Raw genomic sequence first — 15,728 nt, 5'->3', positions numbered from 1 at the left:
ACTATGAGTGACAGTTCCCAGTTTTGTTTTTCACCTAAATTGCAACCTGCACCACGATTTCTCAAATAATAGCTACCAGCCAAATGTGAGCCGCCAGGGAACCAGATGTTTTTATAAATCTATTAAACTACAGAGAACTTGCCAGATATTTCAAAATCTCTCGAAGGCAAAGACTGGGTCTCGGTCACCTCAGCACCTTTGGTGCTGGACCTCCATCGGGGCTCCACAAATGTCAGAACCCCCCCACCCCACCCCTGATGAGGACAGTATGGACTCGAAGCAGCTCACCGAGCCACTGCCCTCACCTCAGTGTTCTCTGGCTCTTCAGTAAGTTCTGCAAGCCCAGAAGCCCTTCTTTCCTCTCTGACCAGTTTGAGCTGGCGCAGTGGTTGAGAACTTCTGCCACATCCTCGGTCTGCCGCAGGTAATGGGGAATGCCGCCGTTCCTGGAACCATACGAGCGCTCAGAGCAAACACTCGAGGCATCACTGTTGGCATCATCGTCAGAATACATCCCATAGGGCTCATATCTCCTCCTCACAGGCTTCTTCTGCCAGGTCCGAAGAGGGACGGGTGATGGAGAAAGAAGTGGAAAGATGAAATGACCGTGAGTCTTCCCAAACAAATCCACCACCAACAAAGAGTTGCATGTCAAAAGATGCACACGCAGATGCGGGGGCACCACGCCTGCCTGTGTTTACAGATTAGGGAGTGAAACAGGAAGGCAGATTTCTGGAAGACATAGCGAGTAATAAGCAGAGCACCTGTAGCAGAGAAAAAGAGCATGGTCTCTAGCACACTGTATGGGCTTCTTGGGTGATAATCCTGCTGCCACCACTGGCCGGCTGTGGGACTGCAGAAAGCCTCCGGCCCTTTCTGCTTTAGTTTCCCCATCTTTGAGATAATAATTACCCCCCTTACAGGCTTCTTCTAAAGATTAAATGTTGCCTGGCTGGTTTGGCTCAGGAATTGAGCATCGACCCATGAACCAGGAGGTTCGATTCCCGGTCAGGGCACATACCCAGGTTGCAGGCTAGATCCCCAGTGCAGGAGGCAGCCAATTAATGATTCTCACTCATCATTGATATTTCTATCTCTCTTTCTCCCTCTCCCTTCCTCTCTGTGAAATAAAAACATTAAAAAATAATAAATAAATAAATAGAATTGTATGTTAAATAACCTGCCTTAGCCACCGGACACAGTGCAAGCTGTGCACCCACAGCCTCCTCCCAACCAAAAGTACTATCTCTTGAGCATGGTCTATGAGTAAATTTGTGTGAATACTCAAACTTCCTTAAAGTCTCAAACAGAAATGACAGTGGCAGAGTCATCTATGTACAAGGATTTCTAAATTATCTGAGCCACTTTTATCAAGGACAAAGTTTTACAGCACAAACAGGCTTCCTGTAGATTAGCATTTCCCTTACCCTGAACACAAGCTAAACCCATAAATAATACAGCAACAGCTGAATAAAATTGATAAAATACAATTTAAGAGAAAAACACAGTTATCTGCTTAAACTGTACAGATGTAATTTCCTAATGAGGTGGTTTTTAGTCCATCCCAAATTGCTCAGGACAGTGCTGCTCTATGCCTCATTAGTAAGCCCCTTTCACTCTCAAAAGTATGGCCACCTTACTTATCCAGACACTAGATCCCTCAAATAAGAAAAATATTGAATATATCTAATCATGAAATAATGACATAAGAGTAGTTATAACTGGGGTTTATAAATAAAATTAAACGCTATTGGGAGAAGGCACAGCTTTCCATTAAAAATAAATACTAGAACAAATAGAGTTGCCTGACTCCACCACTAATAAAAGTGTCACCAGATTCAACAATATCATAATTCAGACCAGGGTTTCTATATTGCACTATTGTTTTTGTTGCTTTCACTAGCTCCTAAAGGAAATATACTTGCAACAGAAAAAATGGAGTTGTAAAACAAATGTTAAAGCACTGGTACCTTGCTCCTGGAGTCTCCTAACAGCTGTAGGCAGGAAAATATTGAAGGATGGGGAAAAAGCATAGAGAATTATGTCAGAAGCATATGTGGGGATCATTCTTGCAACAAAAGTGTACAGCAAAACATATCTTAGCAAACCAAAAATACAGAGTAGCGAGCAATTCATATCACATGAGATCAAGTGAGTAATAATAAAGAATGCTTTCACAATGGCATTTCCTAAACCCTCTGGCCTTCCTACAAGACCTTCCTATGCTTGCTGTAATTCTCTGCTAACGCTCTCCCACACCGAGGGACATCTCCCGTCACCATGAATTCTGTGGTCTGTCGCTGTGGTACATTCTGTCTGCTCCGGGCTTCTATCCTGTGAGGCAAGAATTGTGGACCATTTTGCGCTTTCTCTTCCGAAGCAGGACCACCGGAGAAACCAAGCAGTGCAAACAAAACTAATGAGGGCAACGGGAGTGTCAATGGAGCTAGAGCTCAGAGAAAAGCCCAAGTCAGAGAGCCGAGATTCGCTCTCCAGGCCTGCTCTGACTCCTAGAACTTTGTGCAGTCCCTCCGTAGTTCGTCAGAGAACTAAGAACCCCCCGCCTTAGAAGTCCCATTTAACTAAGGATTTGGCACATCTCTCTTTTCCCAACCTCTGACCTCCACTGCCTAGGGTGTCTGAATAAAAAAGAAACAGAATCTAAACATTGCAACTTGGAAGGAAAAACAGCGTCACAGAATTCTGTTCCAGCTCCTGACTCTTAAGTTAAAACCCCGGACAGAGCAATCTCCCTCAATTCCTGCATGTGCCAGAAAAGGCCCACCTGCAGGGCAGCTCATGGCTCCTGGCCAGGCAGCCCTGCAGAAAGCAAAGCATTATGAGAGCAGCAAGCTGCCTGCTCACAGCCGCTTGCCAAAAAATCTGAGCAAGAACGAACGAGAGAGAGAGAGAGAGAGAGAGAGAGAGAGAGAGAGAGAGAAAGGAGAAAGTCAGAATCACTTGTAGCCACAAACCATACATTTTGATCACACAAAACATGGCTGAATTAAAACTTCAGGGTCTGAAAGGTGGATGCTTCCTTAGAGGAGAATAAATCTTCCAACAGCAAAGGTACAACCAGAGGTCAGACAGTTCTGAAGAGAGCCTAGTTTAATGCTGAGCGCACCGACCAAAATACCCCCGCGGCTGTGCCCCTACTCGCTGAAATGGATCTTTAGAAAGCACCTTGACCACTAGCAGACTCTATTAACACTAGATTGCCAAGGAAGTCATTTTGACTGCTTTTTAATTTCAATTAGAAAAACAATGATGTATATAATGACAGAATTTCTTAGAATTTTGTGACTTTTTATACAACATATAAATGCGTTTATTAATAATTGTAGTTACCTCCCCCTCCTTCATTTCCGGTATATATATGTGTGTTATACCTATATTGCCTGAAAGCAGTCATTTTGACAGCTTGGGGAAATTTTTTAAAAAGTGCACAGAAGAAGAAGGCCGCTGAATTTTGAGGAACGATTGGACAACAACATTACCGGAAATACGTGCATTTATTGGGATTTTATATGCTCGTGGAGCCTACGAGGCAAAAAATTTAAAACTCAGTTATTTATGGTCAGCAAAGTAGGGTCCCGAATTTTTTAGAAAAACTATGGCCAGAGAAAAGTTCAAGCAAATCCTACGATTTATTCGTTTTGACAAAAGAACCGAAAGAAGTAGGCACCTACAAACAAATAAGTTTGCCTTGGTTTCAAATTTGTTGTGGTTTTTTTGTTTGTTTGTTTGTTTGTTTTTGTTTTGTTTTGTTTTTTGCTTAGATATTACAGGCAACTAGATCAATAAAATACCATATAAAAACCTATAACAAAAGCACCAGAATCACTATTTGGCTCCCAAAGGCAATCACTTTCAGTTTTGTTGATTACTTATTTCCTGCACTTATTTCATATCTCTAAAAGTGTACATATACAGCTATTTCTTTTTAAACTAGTACTTGTTATTCGAATCTTTATGCAGTGATACTTGTTCTAATAAGTTTTTTATTTTATTTCTTTTTTGCCCTAAATTCATGAAAGAAATGTCGGATAACTTGTTATATAACTGTAAATAATATAAAAATTAAAAATTAATTTTAAACAAATTTCTTTACACATTAGTTATTCTTTCACAATGCAGTCAATTTGACGGCTTTTGGGCAATATAGGTATATACTAAATTTCAGTCTTTCTAATGTTAAGGACCTTTTTGCTATAACCATAAATGTAAGGGCCTCTGAGCACTTCCTATTGTTTTTTAGATATTACATTATAAGGATGCAAAAACATACTCCACCCATGCTTGACAGCCTCCAAGGGCTCATCTTAAACTTGGGGAAGTTTCCATATATAATGACTTACAAACTCATTTCTAAAAACAAACAAAAAAGCAAAGTGATATGGAACAACTAGTGAGGCAATGGAATAAATGCAGATTTTCAAACCACAAACTCTATGACCTAGTATAATAACTTTTTTAAGGTTATGCCATCAAAGCTTATAAAGCAATAGAAGCAATAGAATGGGGGAAAAGATGCTGAAAAAAAGAAAAAAGACACCCAATGACATCAGAGAAGCCCGATGTCATCATAACTTCCTCAATACTGAGGAGCACAGAAGAAATACTTGATGCTAATAATTTCTGTAAGGCTACCTTTCACTTAAACCAGTAATATAAATTCACCCAACTTAAAGAGTGTCAAGGTAACCTGATTTGGAGGCACTTTTCCATTACGACAGAATAATTCGGATGAGTAAGTCAAAGAGACGGACAGGCACTGTGACTTACCAAAGCGTCAGCAACAGCAGCTTCAAGATCTGTACTTGTGCTTAACACGCGCATGGCATTCACAGAACCAGGTATTCTTCCTGCCTGGCCAAGCCCAAACCGGTCTATTTAAAAAACAAAAGCAAAAGATATGTCACTTTAATTCACATTTTCTCCATTTCTTTGCAAGGATCCCTCCCTCTTCCCACCTACAGAACAGAGGCTGTGGAAACTGCCCAGCCCATTTAAATACATTGGACTTGGAGTTTTAGCTACACTTGTTTCCCAGTGACAGAGGGTAGAATGTTCGCAGTTAGTACCATCGTGCCACAAAGCATCCTGACAATTGAAATGGTTCTTTAATGATATTTTATTTTTGAAAAGTGCTGAGATATAGGAGAGAGCAACTTACTATAGAAGGGAGCAAAGCTATGGGTTGAGCCTTTCAATCTGTTTAGCATTCCCTCTAGAGCAGCGGTTCTCAACCTGTGGGTCGCGACCCCTTTAGGGGTTGAACAACCCTTTCACAGGGGTCGCCTAAGACCCTCGGAAAACACATATAATTACATATTGTTTTTGTGATTAATCACTATGCTTTAATTATGTTCCATTTGTAACAATGAAAATACATCCTGCATATCAGATATTTACATTAGGATTCATAACAGTAGCAAAATTAGAGTTATGAAGTAGCAACAAAAATAATTTTATGGTTGGGGGTCACCACAACATGAGGAACTGTATTAAAGGGTCGGGGCATTAGGAAGGTTGAGAACCACTGCTCTAGAGCAAGCATGTCAAACTCGCGGCCTATGAGCCACATGTGGCCCACAGCGAATATTTTTGTGGCCCAGCCAATATAAACATATGTAAGAAACGTTTTAATAAAAATTTTGTAACTTAATTTTTACAATATCCTGTTTTACATAATTATTAATAACGAACTGCAACGTTCACTAATGACTGATTATTTTAATCGTGTTGTTTTCATTTCCCTTACATGCTTTATGCACAGGCACACCATGTATCTCCACCAATACCAGCAGCGAATATTTCAGCAGCCGATTGCCACATCATTAGTCTTGGACTGCTTATTTGGTGTGAACAACAGGAAATATTTCACTTTTGGAGAATTAAAAAAAAGGTTTGTTTGTGTTACGCTTATTAATTTGTGCAGTTATTCAGTGTCTGGTAAGTTACTGTTTGAGAAAAAGTATTAATTTTTATTAAAATGTTCTATTATTTTATGTTAACGATTACCCATTTATTTCAGCCCTTTGTATTCATTATATTTTATGTTAACGATTACTCATTTATTTCAGCCCTTTGTATTCAGCATGTCCCTATCGAAATAAACCTACGTTTCTATGAAATTGAAGTTTTTATTTTTTTGAGGCCACATAAACTTAAACCTTGTTTATTTGGCCCATGTTAGCCTTTGAGTTTGTTCCTCAATACAGTTCCTCAAATTGTGGTGGCACCCAATTTCATTGCTATAAATTGAACATAATTAAAGCATAGTGATTAATCACAAAAACAATATGTAATTACATATGTGTTTTCTGATGATCTTAGGCGACCCCTGTGAAAGGGTCGTTTGACCCCCAAAGGGGTTGTGACCCAGAGGCTGAGAACCGCTGCTCTAGAGTCAAGTGGCCCTGAGGTTTGGTCAAACTAAGTAGGACGCTTCAAGGTTACTGTGGCTGCAGGTCAATGAGTTCTAATGCAATGTGCAATAGTCAAAATTTAAAACAAATGTATTCAGTTGATCACTGTGCAAATTTTCATCAGTGTTAATACTATTTAACTATTATTAATTAACTCAATTAATTTTAGGCATATGTTCATCATAATTCCTGTATCACCAAAGGTTATTTAAATAAATTTATTAAAATTCTTTAATAATCACCACAAAAGCTAGCATTGCAACTGCAAAATATTAATAATTAAGATAATATTGTATACATTTTTCCTGAGTCCCTCAAAGGATTTTTAAATGATAGTCTTTATACATGTGGACAAAATGGATAGAATCCACAAGATTTAAAACAAATTTTACAGTTCAAACAACTATTCTAAGCTTGCTAATGATCATGGACAATGAAAACTAGCTTTTTAAAGTCCTTTACATTACATTTGACCAGCCTTCCTTAAGAAGTACTGAGATTTAAACTATAATAGAAGGTCCATGTAAATTATACTTCATAGGTATATCACACTAGTTTCTTATTTAAAATGCTAAGTTTTATTTTTTAAAAAAGCTTTGGAAGAAATGTTAAGATAAAAAATGCTTTCTTTTTATTAACATCTACTGGACAAGGAAAATCTCTGTTACTAGCCATATAAAGCATGTACAATAAAAGGAAAACTAGTATTTGTTTTAAATAAATTGATCTTTCCTATGAAGTGATATGTAAAATCTTACAAATAAGATTTTAGATATATATCAAACATCACCTACAAAGCGGGTGAAATTTAAAAGTGAAGTGTTATTTAACGCTTTTAAAATGCCAGTTTCAAAACATTACATCTTCCATCGCCACAGAAAGAAAAAAAATGTAAACAGTGCTAATCAAAAAAGTTATACAGTCATGAATTTTTATAAAGAAACAAAAATTGTATGTTATACTATCCCCTTTTTTAATGCACTTGCTGATCATACTGAAAGTCACCTTAGTCATTTAAGGCAATTTAATGTGCCATATAAACTATAGAGAAACCACAAAACAATTATATCTACATAATTATATAGATATAAATTACCAGTTGAAATATGAAACAAGTATAAATTTGAGATTTATTTTGCACAGTTTCATAAATGATCTTCGTTCATTTTTCCCCCATTAAAAAAGGGTAGATAGTAAGGGATTTATGAATAACAGAATGAAAGTAATTCAGTTAAAAGCCATTTAAAAATTACCAGCATGAACTTAAAAACGAAGTCTACATAAAATAAAATAAGGAATTAGATCTCATGCCAGCAGTTCTTGCTCAAGGGATAATACTGATTTTTCAGACACAAAATTAAAACTAAAAGAACAATGCAATTAATTAATCTTGCTTCCCAACTGCACACAGCTTTGTCACAGTGTCTGCAGCTCATTCTATATGTATCAGAGATCATTGAATTCCAAGTCTTAAGAGGAAATGTTTGGATGTAAGCAGAACTGTAAGCCTTTTATTTCAACCAGAGAAAACTCTGTTCTGCATTCTCGCTGCTCTGATACTATTATGAAGCTCCATTTCTAAGCGATGGATACAGATGACTGTACCCAGTCTGGCCCATAACCTTCAGGGGAATGGGAGAGCATATATTTTAAAAATGCATACCTGGTTTCATTTAGAGGAGGAACAAAGAAAATATCTAACTCAGTGAATTGGTCACAGTTATCACTTGTGACTTAATAAGATTGTGTCTTACTCGATACTGTAGTCAATAAGGTTTCTAGTATCTGAAAATGATGCCAATTAAATCTGGCAAACTAATATATATACATTATTTTACGCTTACTTTTGCCCCAATGGCTAACCAGTGAATTTTTGGTATTGTCAAAAAGGGGCCGAGATGGAAAAAGCTTGGGGACCAAAGGCTGCAAAAGCCACCCCTGGCCTATGTTATCTGAATCATTATCTTCTTTTTCCACAAAAGTGTTAGGACAATCCATTTATTTTTATACCTATAATTTTATGTATGACCTACTTTGGTAACTAAATAGTGCCTCTAAATTAGAACTTGACAATAACTAACATTAATAATCATCACTTTATTGGGAGTAAAGACTTGGGAGATGAAAGACTCTGTTGGATAATATTCATACTCCACTCCCCACAGGGACCCTTCTGATACCTAAAGTCTGGGTGCTTTCCTGGGGGAGGGAGCAAAAGAGGGTGAGAAGTGCCCTCCCCCCCGCCTTTGCTCTGCTTCGTTTTAACATAAATACGAACACTGGAGAAATAATGTTGTCAAACAAGCTATAAAGCATCTACAGCCTATTAACAGAACCATAAACATTCAACAACTTAAAAAAATTCAAGCACATGGGGTGGGGGGGTGGTGAAGTGCATACATGCCAAGTGCTAGCCAACACTGATGAAAACGAATGTAAAATGAGTGTGGAACTAGAAGAGATGGAGAAGCCGAGGCATGCAGTTAGCACTTGTTCACCTGACTGCCCGACAGAGTCAGCAGTGGAGAGAGCGCTAGTGGACCTGGAATGCCGTCGAGAGGCTGCAGGTAAAAGGAATGGTGACACCCAAAGGATTAACACAGAGGTACCGAGACAGAATGCCACAGTCCAAGGGAAATGCAGCGACTGCCGCCACGGGCCACGTTTTCTCATGGAAAGAAATGGTGCTACATATGAATGGATAGCAAGGGCCCATCCCTAAATTCCATGGCTGCTGGCTCTCAGGCAGCTCTTAAATACATAGGCACTCAAAGGCCCTCTGTAAGGCATTCCTTATGCATCAACGAATTCAGACTCCAGGTGGATCTTTATTCCATGAAGCCTCTACCAGCCATTATGAAATATGCAACATGAAGAACATCAGGAGTCACCAGCACCGTCTGAATCCGGGTCGAACAGCAGGATGGATTCACTCAGCCCACAAGATGTCTCATCAGTATGTGATGCACATGTAACCATGCACCAAAAACAAAAGAGAATTTATAATGTCATCTGAACACAAACAGAATGAATCACAAGAAGAGGGCTCAACAACTGGACTTCCATCCTCCCCAGTCAAACATTTGTTGTTCTGTTGCATGGCTATCCTAATTAATGAATTTACTTTTTAATTATTGAAAATTTAGTTTTCAGTTTAAATGGCCTCTGGGAGAGGCATTTGCAGGACCACGGTATGAACACTGCCTCTGTAATACAACTGGGGGCAAAATCCTGGTTTGATCTGTAAGACCTCGCACAAAGTACTTAACATCTCTGTGTCTCCGTTTCCTCATCTGTAAAATGGTGCTGATAACGGTACCTACCTCTTGGGAGTTAAGAGAATTAAGAGCTCATACATACAGCACTAAACACAATGCCAGGCACAGAACAAACAGTGGTTAAAAGTCACTGTAGCGGTGCTGGTCGTGGCAGTAATAGTGAAGAGTGAATTCTAATGCACATCTATACATTAAATATTGTTTCATTAGCAAGTATTCATAATACGCATCTTAAGTCATCAATCGGAGGAAATGCATGCTATATTAAGTCCTTGTGGAGATAATGACTTTTACAATTAATTATGAAATACAGACTTGATTCAAACATGAATTTTTTTACCAGAGTGTCATCCAATATGTGGCTTTTCTTTACCTCAGAAAAACCAAACAAGATAATATGCTTCTATCCATTACTCTGAAAAGAACACGATGACTGCACCCCAGAAAGCCCCTCAGTTTAACAGTGATACTGAGCAGAGCTACTTCTCACACACACTGGGGTGCAGTGTCCTGCACACGTCAGCATTCACTGTCATCAAGTATCAAAACATCTCCAGTACAATTTATGCATTAAAGACCATGTCACTTGATGAAACGCACATATTGGTGGTGTGTGTGGTATTAAACAGCAAAGGCTACCTACCTGGCCAATGAGGACACATTTTTATCATCTTACAAAAAGAAAACTTAAGAATGCCTAATTCTTTAAGAAGCACAAAAATAAATCAGCAATCTCTAAAACAGGTATTATAAAATAGTCCCTTTACTCAAATAAGGAAGATGACAAAATGTTTTTTTTAGTCTGAAGCCAAATAATCATTTCATTATACAGGTTGATCAGAATCACTTAATAGTTTAAACTAAAAGTAGCTTTTTAGGAATACATGATCTAAATGTTTCTTATGAAGTGTCGTTTGGTTCTATTTCAATAAAATATTTTATAGTAAATATAGTCACATAATTACCTTCACCCGACACCCTTTTTGGAACGTGAAAATTGACCATGTGAGTTGATACAAAGGGGCACTAACACACAATCTCGCTTATTTATAAAGGGGGTGGGAAATGATTGTTTAAGTGGGTAAGAAAAAGAACCCTTCACATTCCTTGAAGGGCGTAGTAAGTTCCCCTGGGGACAGCAACATCCTGGGACTTATCTACGAATCCCCAGGTCCTAGCCCCAAGCCTGGAAATCTTCAGAGCCCGCTGAGCTCTTCCCTTGCCTAAGCCTGCAGAAGCCTCACAGAGAGCATTTAATACATTTCAGAGAATAAATGAAACATGTGCTGCTTTCAACTGAGGCAGGGTAACAACCACGCTTTGAAATCAGACCTGGATTCAAACCCAGACCACTGCATAGCTGTGAGACTTGAGAAAGTGGCTTATCTTGATTGAGCCTGTTTGCCCTCCATAACAGAGGGGGATACCTATCCCAGGAACCAGGAGGGACTGGCCCAGCATGGTGCCAGCTACCCGTGAGCGCTGCTGTTCCTGTGTAACCAAAGTTTCATAAACAAATTTAACCCATGGAGGGGAGCAACGGGCATGGCATGAAAGTTCATCTGAAAAGATGGTACTACTGCCTGACACCACCGAAGACACATGCCGATGCCGGAGCCCATTCGGAAGGGAAACAGCTGCAGCCACGTCGTCTGCCTCAGTGGGAGCAACATGCATTAAGCCCCCTGGGCTGTCACCAGGCACAGAGCAGATCCCTTTGCCAAAGAAAGTGAAGACAGACTAGCTCACTCAGCTCCTCGGGGTTTGCCTGGGACCTCAAGAGAGCAGCGCAACCTGCCTGGTCCAAAGACCACAAGATGTTACACAGGCTGCGTCCATGGACAAGAACAAAAATGCCAGGATGTGTATGGAATAAAAAGACTGAATTGCCTCTAAGAGACAAAGTGGCCAATAAACAGACTGACTTGTTCACTTATGCAACCGGTTTTCTAGAACAGCGGCCGCCAACCTTTTGGACCTCATGGACCACCAGTGGTCTGCAGACCACCGGTTGGCAACCGTTGTTCTAGAAGGTCAAGTAGTGAGCAGGATATACAGAAATGAATTCTTAACTTAAAAGGAAAAATCACCAGTTCACTCAGAAAAAAACCCCACCACTGCTGCCCTTGACTGGTTGGGAAATCTGATCTGTCCCTCAGGCACCTCACCAGTCGCTTGACTGGTTGGGAAATCTGATCTGTCCCTCAGATTGCTGGGAAGGGCTGATCGCACCAGGCAAACTGCATTCCGCCCAGGCACCTCACCAGTCACGAGGGCCATTCAGCAGGGCGTCTGCATCTGTTACTTGCTCTTCCTCAGAACTTCATAAAGGACAAGAGGTCGTAAAGGAATATATTTGATTATTGATACCGACTGGGGGGAAAAGATATTGGGAAGCAGTGTATGACATTAGAAGGCACTAAAACTACTAAGACCTGATGCTTTTGACATTTTTATATTTAAAAGACCAGTTACTCCGAGTGAAAATAACAGACCCCTGCCGTCCCCAGTTCCATGTAACACTCGGGCCCTTCGTTATAAGCGATTTCTGCCGGCTTATCAAAAGGAAAACATGCAGTTGTACAGCACTTCACATGACAAAGGACTGAGACACAATTACTGAAGAATACAAACATTTCTTTTATGTGCTGACAGACGACTTTGGGGATTAATAATTTGCACTACATAAAAAAGTAATTTATATGTCCATATTACAGAAAGGCAGAACTATTAAAGCTAGAAAGAAAAGGTAAATAAAATATCCTATAATGGATACATTTTCCCCCATGTTTTCCTGAAGCCTAGAAACTGTTCAAATACAAATTCTGGATATGAGAAAAACTGAGGGCGGGATGTGTAACGAAGAGCCCCAGCTGGGCCTGGCTGGTGACCTGGGCATGGTGCTTACCCACCTCATGACCAAATATTGTCATTTTTTGTCCTGGGATGGCATCAGGTCACAGACATTAAACCGCCTCTTGTGCCCAGGAAGCATGAAACTAGCTAATGAACAAGAAACATCAGGAAGTTTTGCACTGAGCTATATACCTGAGCAATTTGTCAAAAAGCTACTTTCAGATTGCTTGGATGAAAGCTTTGAAATGACCCCGTTAACAAAAGCATGGCTAGTATCTTCATTCATGCTGCTTTTTAAATTACTGTCATCATCCCGAAACTGAGCTCATTTACTGTCCTAAACATGATCGTGTTTTTATATTTTTTTCCTTCTTGGAATTAAACCACGTATGGCCCAATCTCTGGCAAAATTAAACACAAATTGTAGAAATTCAATGAGTAAGAATAAACTCTGCATTAGCTCTACTTTCAAGCAGCAATGAACTTGGGCTAAGCTTCATCTTATGTTAGAAATGAACACACGGATGAGCTTGCCCGGCTAAGTGGCCATAAGTAACAGCACAGACTGAAGTGATGCTGTTCCTCTAATACTGAAAAACTGGAAAGGCTCCAAAGGTAAGCATGCAGAGGGGGACAACAAAGGGGGGCTAAGGAAGAGGAAAGGAAGAAGAAAGGGCCACAGGACAGCAGGAGGGAAAGCAGGTCATTCCCTGGCAGTGTCCGGGACAGCATCTGGAGCAGGGGCAGGATGCTCCGAGAGCCAGCGCCTCCGTGTACTCACCCAGTGGAGGGAAGCCCCGAGCAGGGCTTGTATCTCGGCTGCTCTCACGGCTGGTATCGCGGCTGCACCCCTGACTCATGCTGGGTCGAGGGATACGGCTGCTCCGTGCTAGTGTGCAGCATGAGGGGTTTCAGAGAAGGTGAACAAGTTTAATGAAGACAGAAAAACTCACAAAATGTCAGTCACATTCCATTAACGTAATCACGACACTGTCCTGATGACTGAGCATGTGCCCCTGCGACGTCTCCTGACGGCCGTGCCAACAGCAGGAGGTTTGGACAAAAACTCGACTCTGCTCAATGCCTCAGAAAGCTGTGAATTTTGGTGTTAAGGGAAAATAGCACCTCAGTGTAAAAAATGAAAAGAAAGCTTCCAAAGAGCAAACCGGCATCAGAAAATAAAAGCTCCGTCTTTTAGAAATGATCATTTTTATGGCTTTGGCAAACTTCTTTCTCCACTGGAGGGTACAGGACCAAAGCCATTTCCATGTGCACTGGGTTCTCAATTTAGGTGACAAAACAGAACAAGGGTCCTGGGCACTGCCATCCGTGAACTTAACTAACTGAGAGCCCACCTCTCCCAGCCGGGCCTTCTTTACAAAGAGAAGCCCCTGGCCTGACCGCTAGAGAGCCTGTGCACTCGAGTGAGTGTGGAGACGTTCAAACACACTTCACTATCGAAACCAACAGAGAGAAAGAGCCAGGACTGCTGTCCCTTTTCACTGGCCCCGACCTTAATTCCTGCTTTTTCTGTGGGAATCAAAACCCGGCCTGCGGTCCTTACTCAAGCACCTTCACCTCTCCAGCCTTACGCAGTCTGAGAGTGATGGACTGATAACCCGTCTCTGCACCATGAGATCCCTCCACTGACCTGAAAACGGCCAATTACTTTATGATTATCTACAGATAATGTTATTATACTCACATTATAAAACACTGAAAACACAATCACATAAACAGCGTAAGGTTTCTAATATAACTGGGCTATAAAATCACAGAAAAGATCATTATGCTCTTATTTTTCATTTTATTTTGAGAAAACAGAAATACAGTACTGGAAAAAGTATTTGGAAACACCCTGACATATTGCAGGTGTATAACCACCAATGTCACAGTAGATGGGGACAACAAAGATCTCCATCTTGAGAGGGTCTATTCTTCTGGACTGGGTAGAAATGCCTTCTTTAGAAATTTTGAAAAAAATAAACTTGATCCACTGATATAAAAACATGGCTATTTTCAGATCAATGCATCAATGAGCATAACCTATTTATTTTAAAGCAAAGGTATGTTTACTGGATGGCCAAACCGCAACAAGAATACCTTACAAACCAGAACTGTGAAGCCCTCGGTAAAGACTACAAAGGTAGAAAAGCAACCAACTTCCGACTGTGGTCTTCCTCGGGGCTAGAGTTCCATTAGACCCGAACGCTGAGCGAGTGGTGTCCAACAGCTCAGGGCTGCAGCGGTGAGCACAGGAATGCAATCTAAGCAACAGTCAAAAAAAGAGCTGCATCTGGAAGTCTCTAGTAATTCCTAAATTCTCCTTCATCTTGCCAGTGACATGGCGCACTGAGTTTCCACTCTAAGTAGCAGTATGTAATCAGCAATGTTTGAAAACATTCTGAATAGCTCCTACAATGAGGGCAAAACCAGCAGGTGCTAAACTCTTAAAAAACAACAACTAGGGAGTATCCGCTGACACAAGTTGTATGGAACCTACAAAGAAGCACTGCTTACGCTCAGAGGTCGACACCGCATCCATTCATGCAGCGACCTCACAGTGCCCCGCTCACTCACTGGCCCGGCCACTGCGGTCCCCTGAGGAAGGCTAGGGAGAAAGTCGGCATTTAAAGAGCACGGTACTGTGAGGTGAGGCACACATGGTAATACTTCTGGCTCCCTGAGGAAAGGCACACATGAACATCTTGTCTGCTGCACTGCCTACTCCAAAACTCATAGTCAAAAGTAATAAAAACAGTCCCGATAGTTTTTAACATATGTCATGCTTAGCTCAGCATTTTCTTAAGAGTTCTTGCCCAATTACTTCTGAAGTTCTACCCAGCTCTCACTCCCTCCCTTAAACTAACATACATGCTGCAGCAATGGGAAATCTGCTTTCCCTGCTTCGTGAAGACAATAAGGGGATAGATATGATCTGGAACAATATGCACAATTCTTAGTAAGGTTTAGCCTCCTAGTACTTCACCAAGAGAAAGTTCCTTCACGCATCCATATTGCCTGGCTCCTTTAACATGTGGCTAGTAGTAACACAGAAGAATCCCGTTTACGATTTTGTAAAAATCTTCCCATATGGTGGAAGATTAAAGCACCTTTAGTGGTGACATCAACAGTTTAAATGTTGGATAATTTAAAACAC

The 15,728-nt window shown here is 40.6% G+C and overlaps 1 protein-coding gene across 15 annotated transcripts in view; it reads right to left on the bottom strand.

The window, feature by feature from the left end:
* Nucleotides 1-15,728, bottom strand: part of LOC102768505 (CLIP-associating protein 1) — a 138,951-nt gene that overhangs the window by 76,404 nt on the left and 46,819 nt on the right. For 5 of the 15 annotated variants that reach the window (XM_015572489.1, XM_015572491.1, XM_015572492.1 and 2 more), the window contains 5 exons: nt 13,350-13,457; nt 8,933-8,995; nt 4,789-4,892; nt 1,971-1,994; nt 306-550 (listed from right to left, as the gene is read on the bottom strand). In XM_015572489.1, coding sequence (XP_015427975.1) covers nt 306-550; nt 1,971-1,994; nt 4,789-4,892; nt 8,933-8,995; nt 13,350-13,457 — 544 coding nt within the window. The remainder of the gene's footprint in view (nt 1-305; nt 551-1,970; nt 1,995-4,788; nt 4,893-8,932; nt 8,996-13,349; nt 13,458-15,728) is intronic. The other 10 variants (XM_015572498.1, XM_015572500.1, XM_015572499.1 and 7 more) reach the window with 6 other exon arrangements.

The sequence above is a fragment of the Myotis davidii genome, unplaced genomic scaffold (assembly GCF_000327345.1).
Source record: "Myotis davidii unplaced genomic scaffold, ASM32734v1 scaffold249, whole genome shotgun sequence".
In the NCBI taxonomy this organism is placed as follows: domain Eukaryota; kingdom Metazoa; phylum Chordata; class Mammalia; order Chiroptera; family Vespertilionidae; genus Myotis; species Myotis davidii.
The sequence above is the reverse complement of the archived record's forward strand: the minus strand, read 5'-3'. Positions and strand labels throughout refer to the sequence as shown.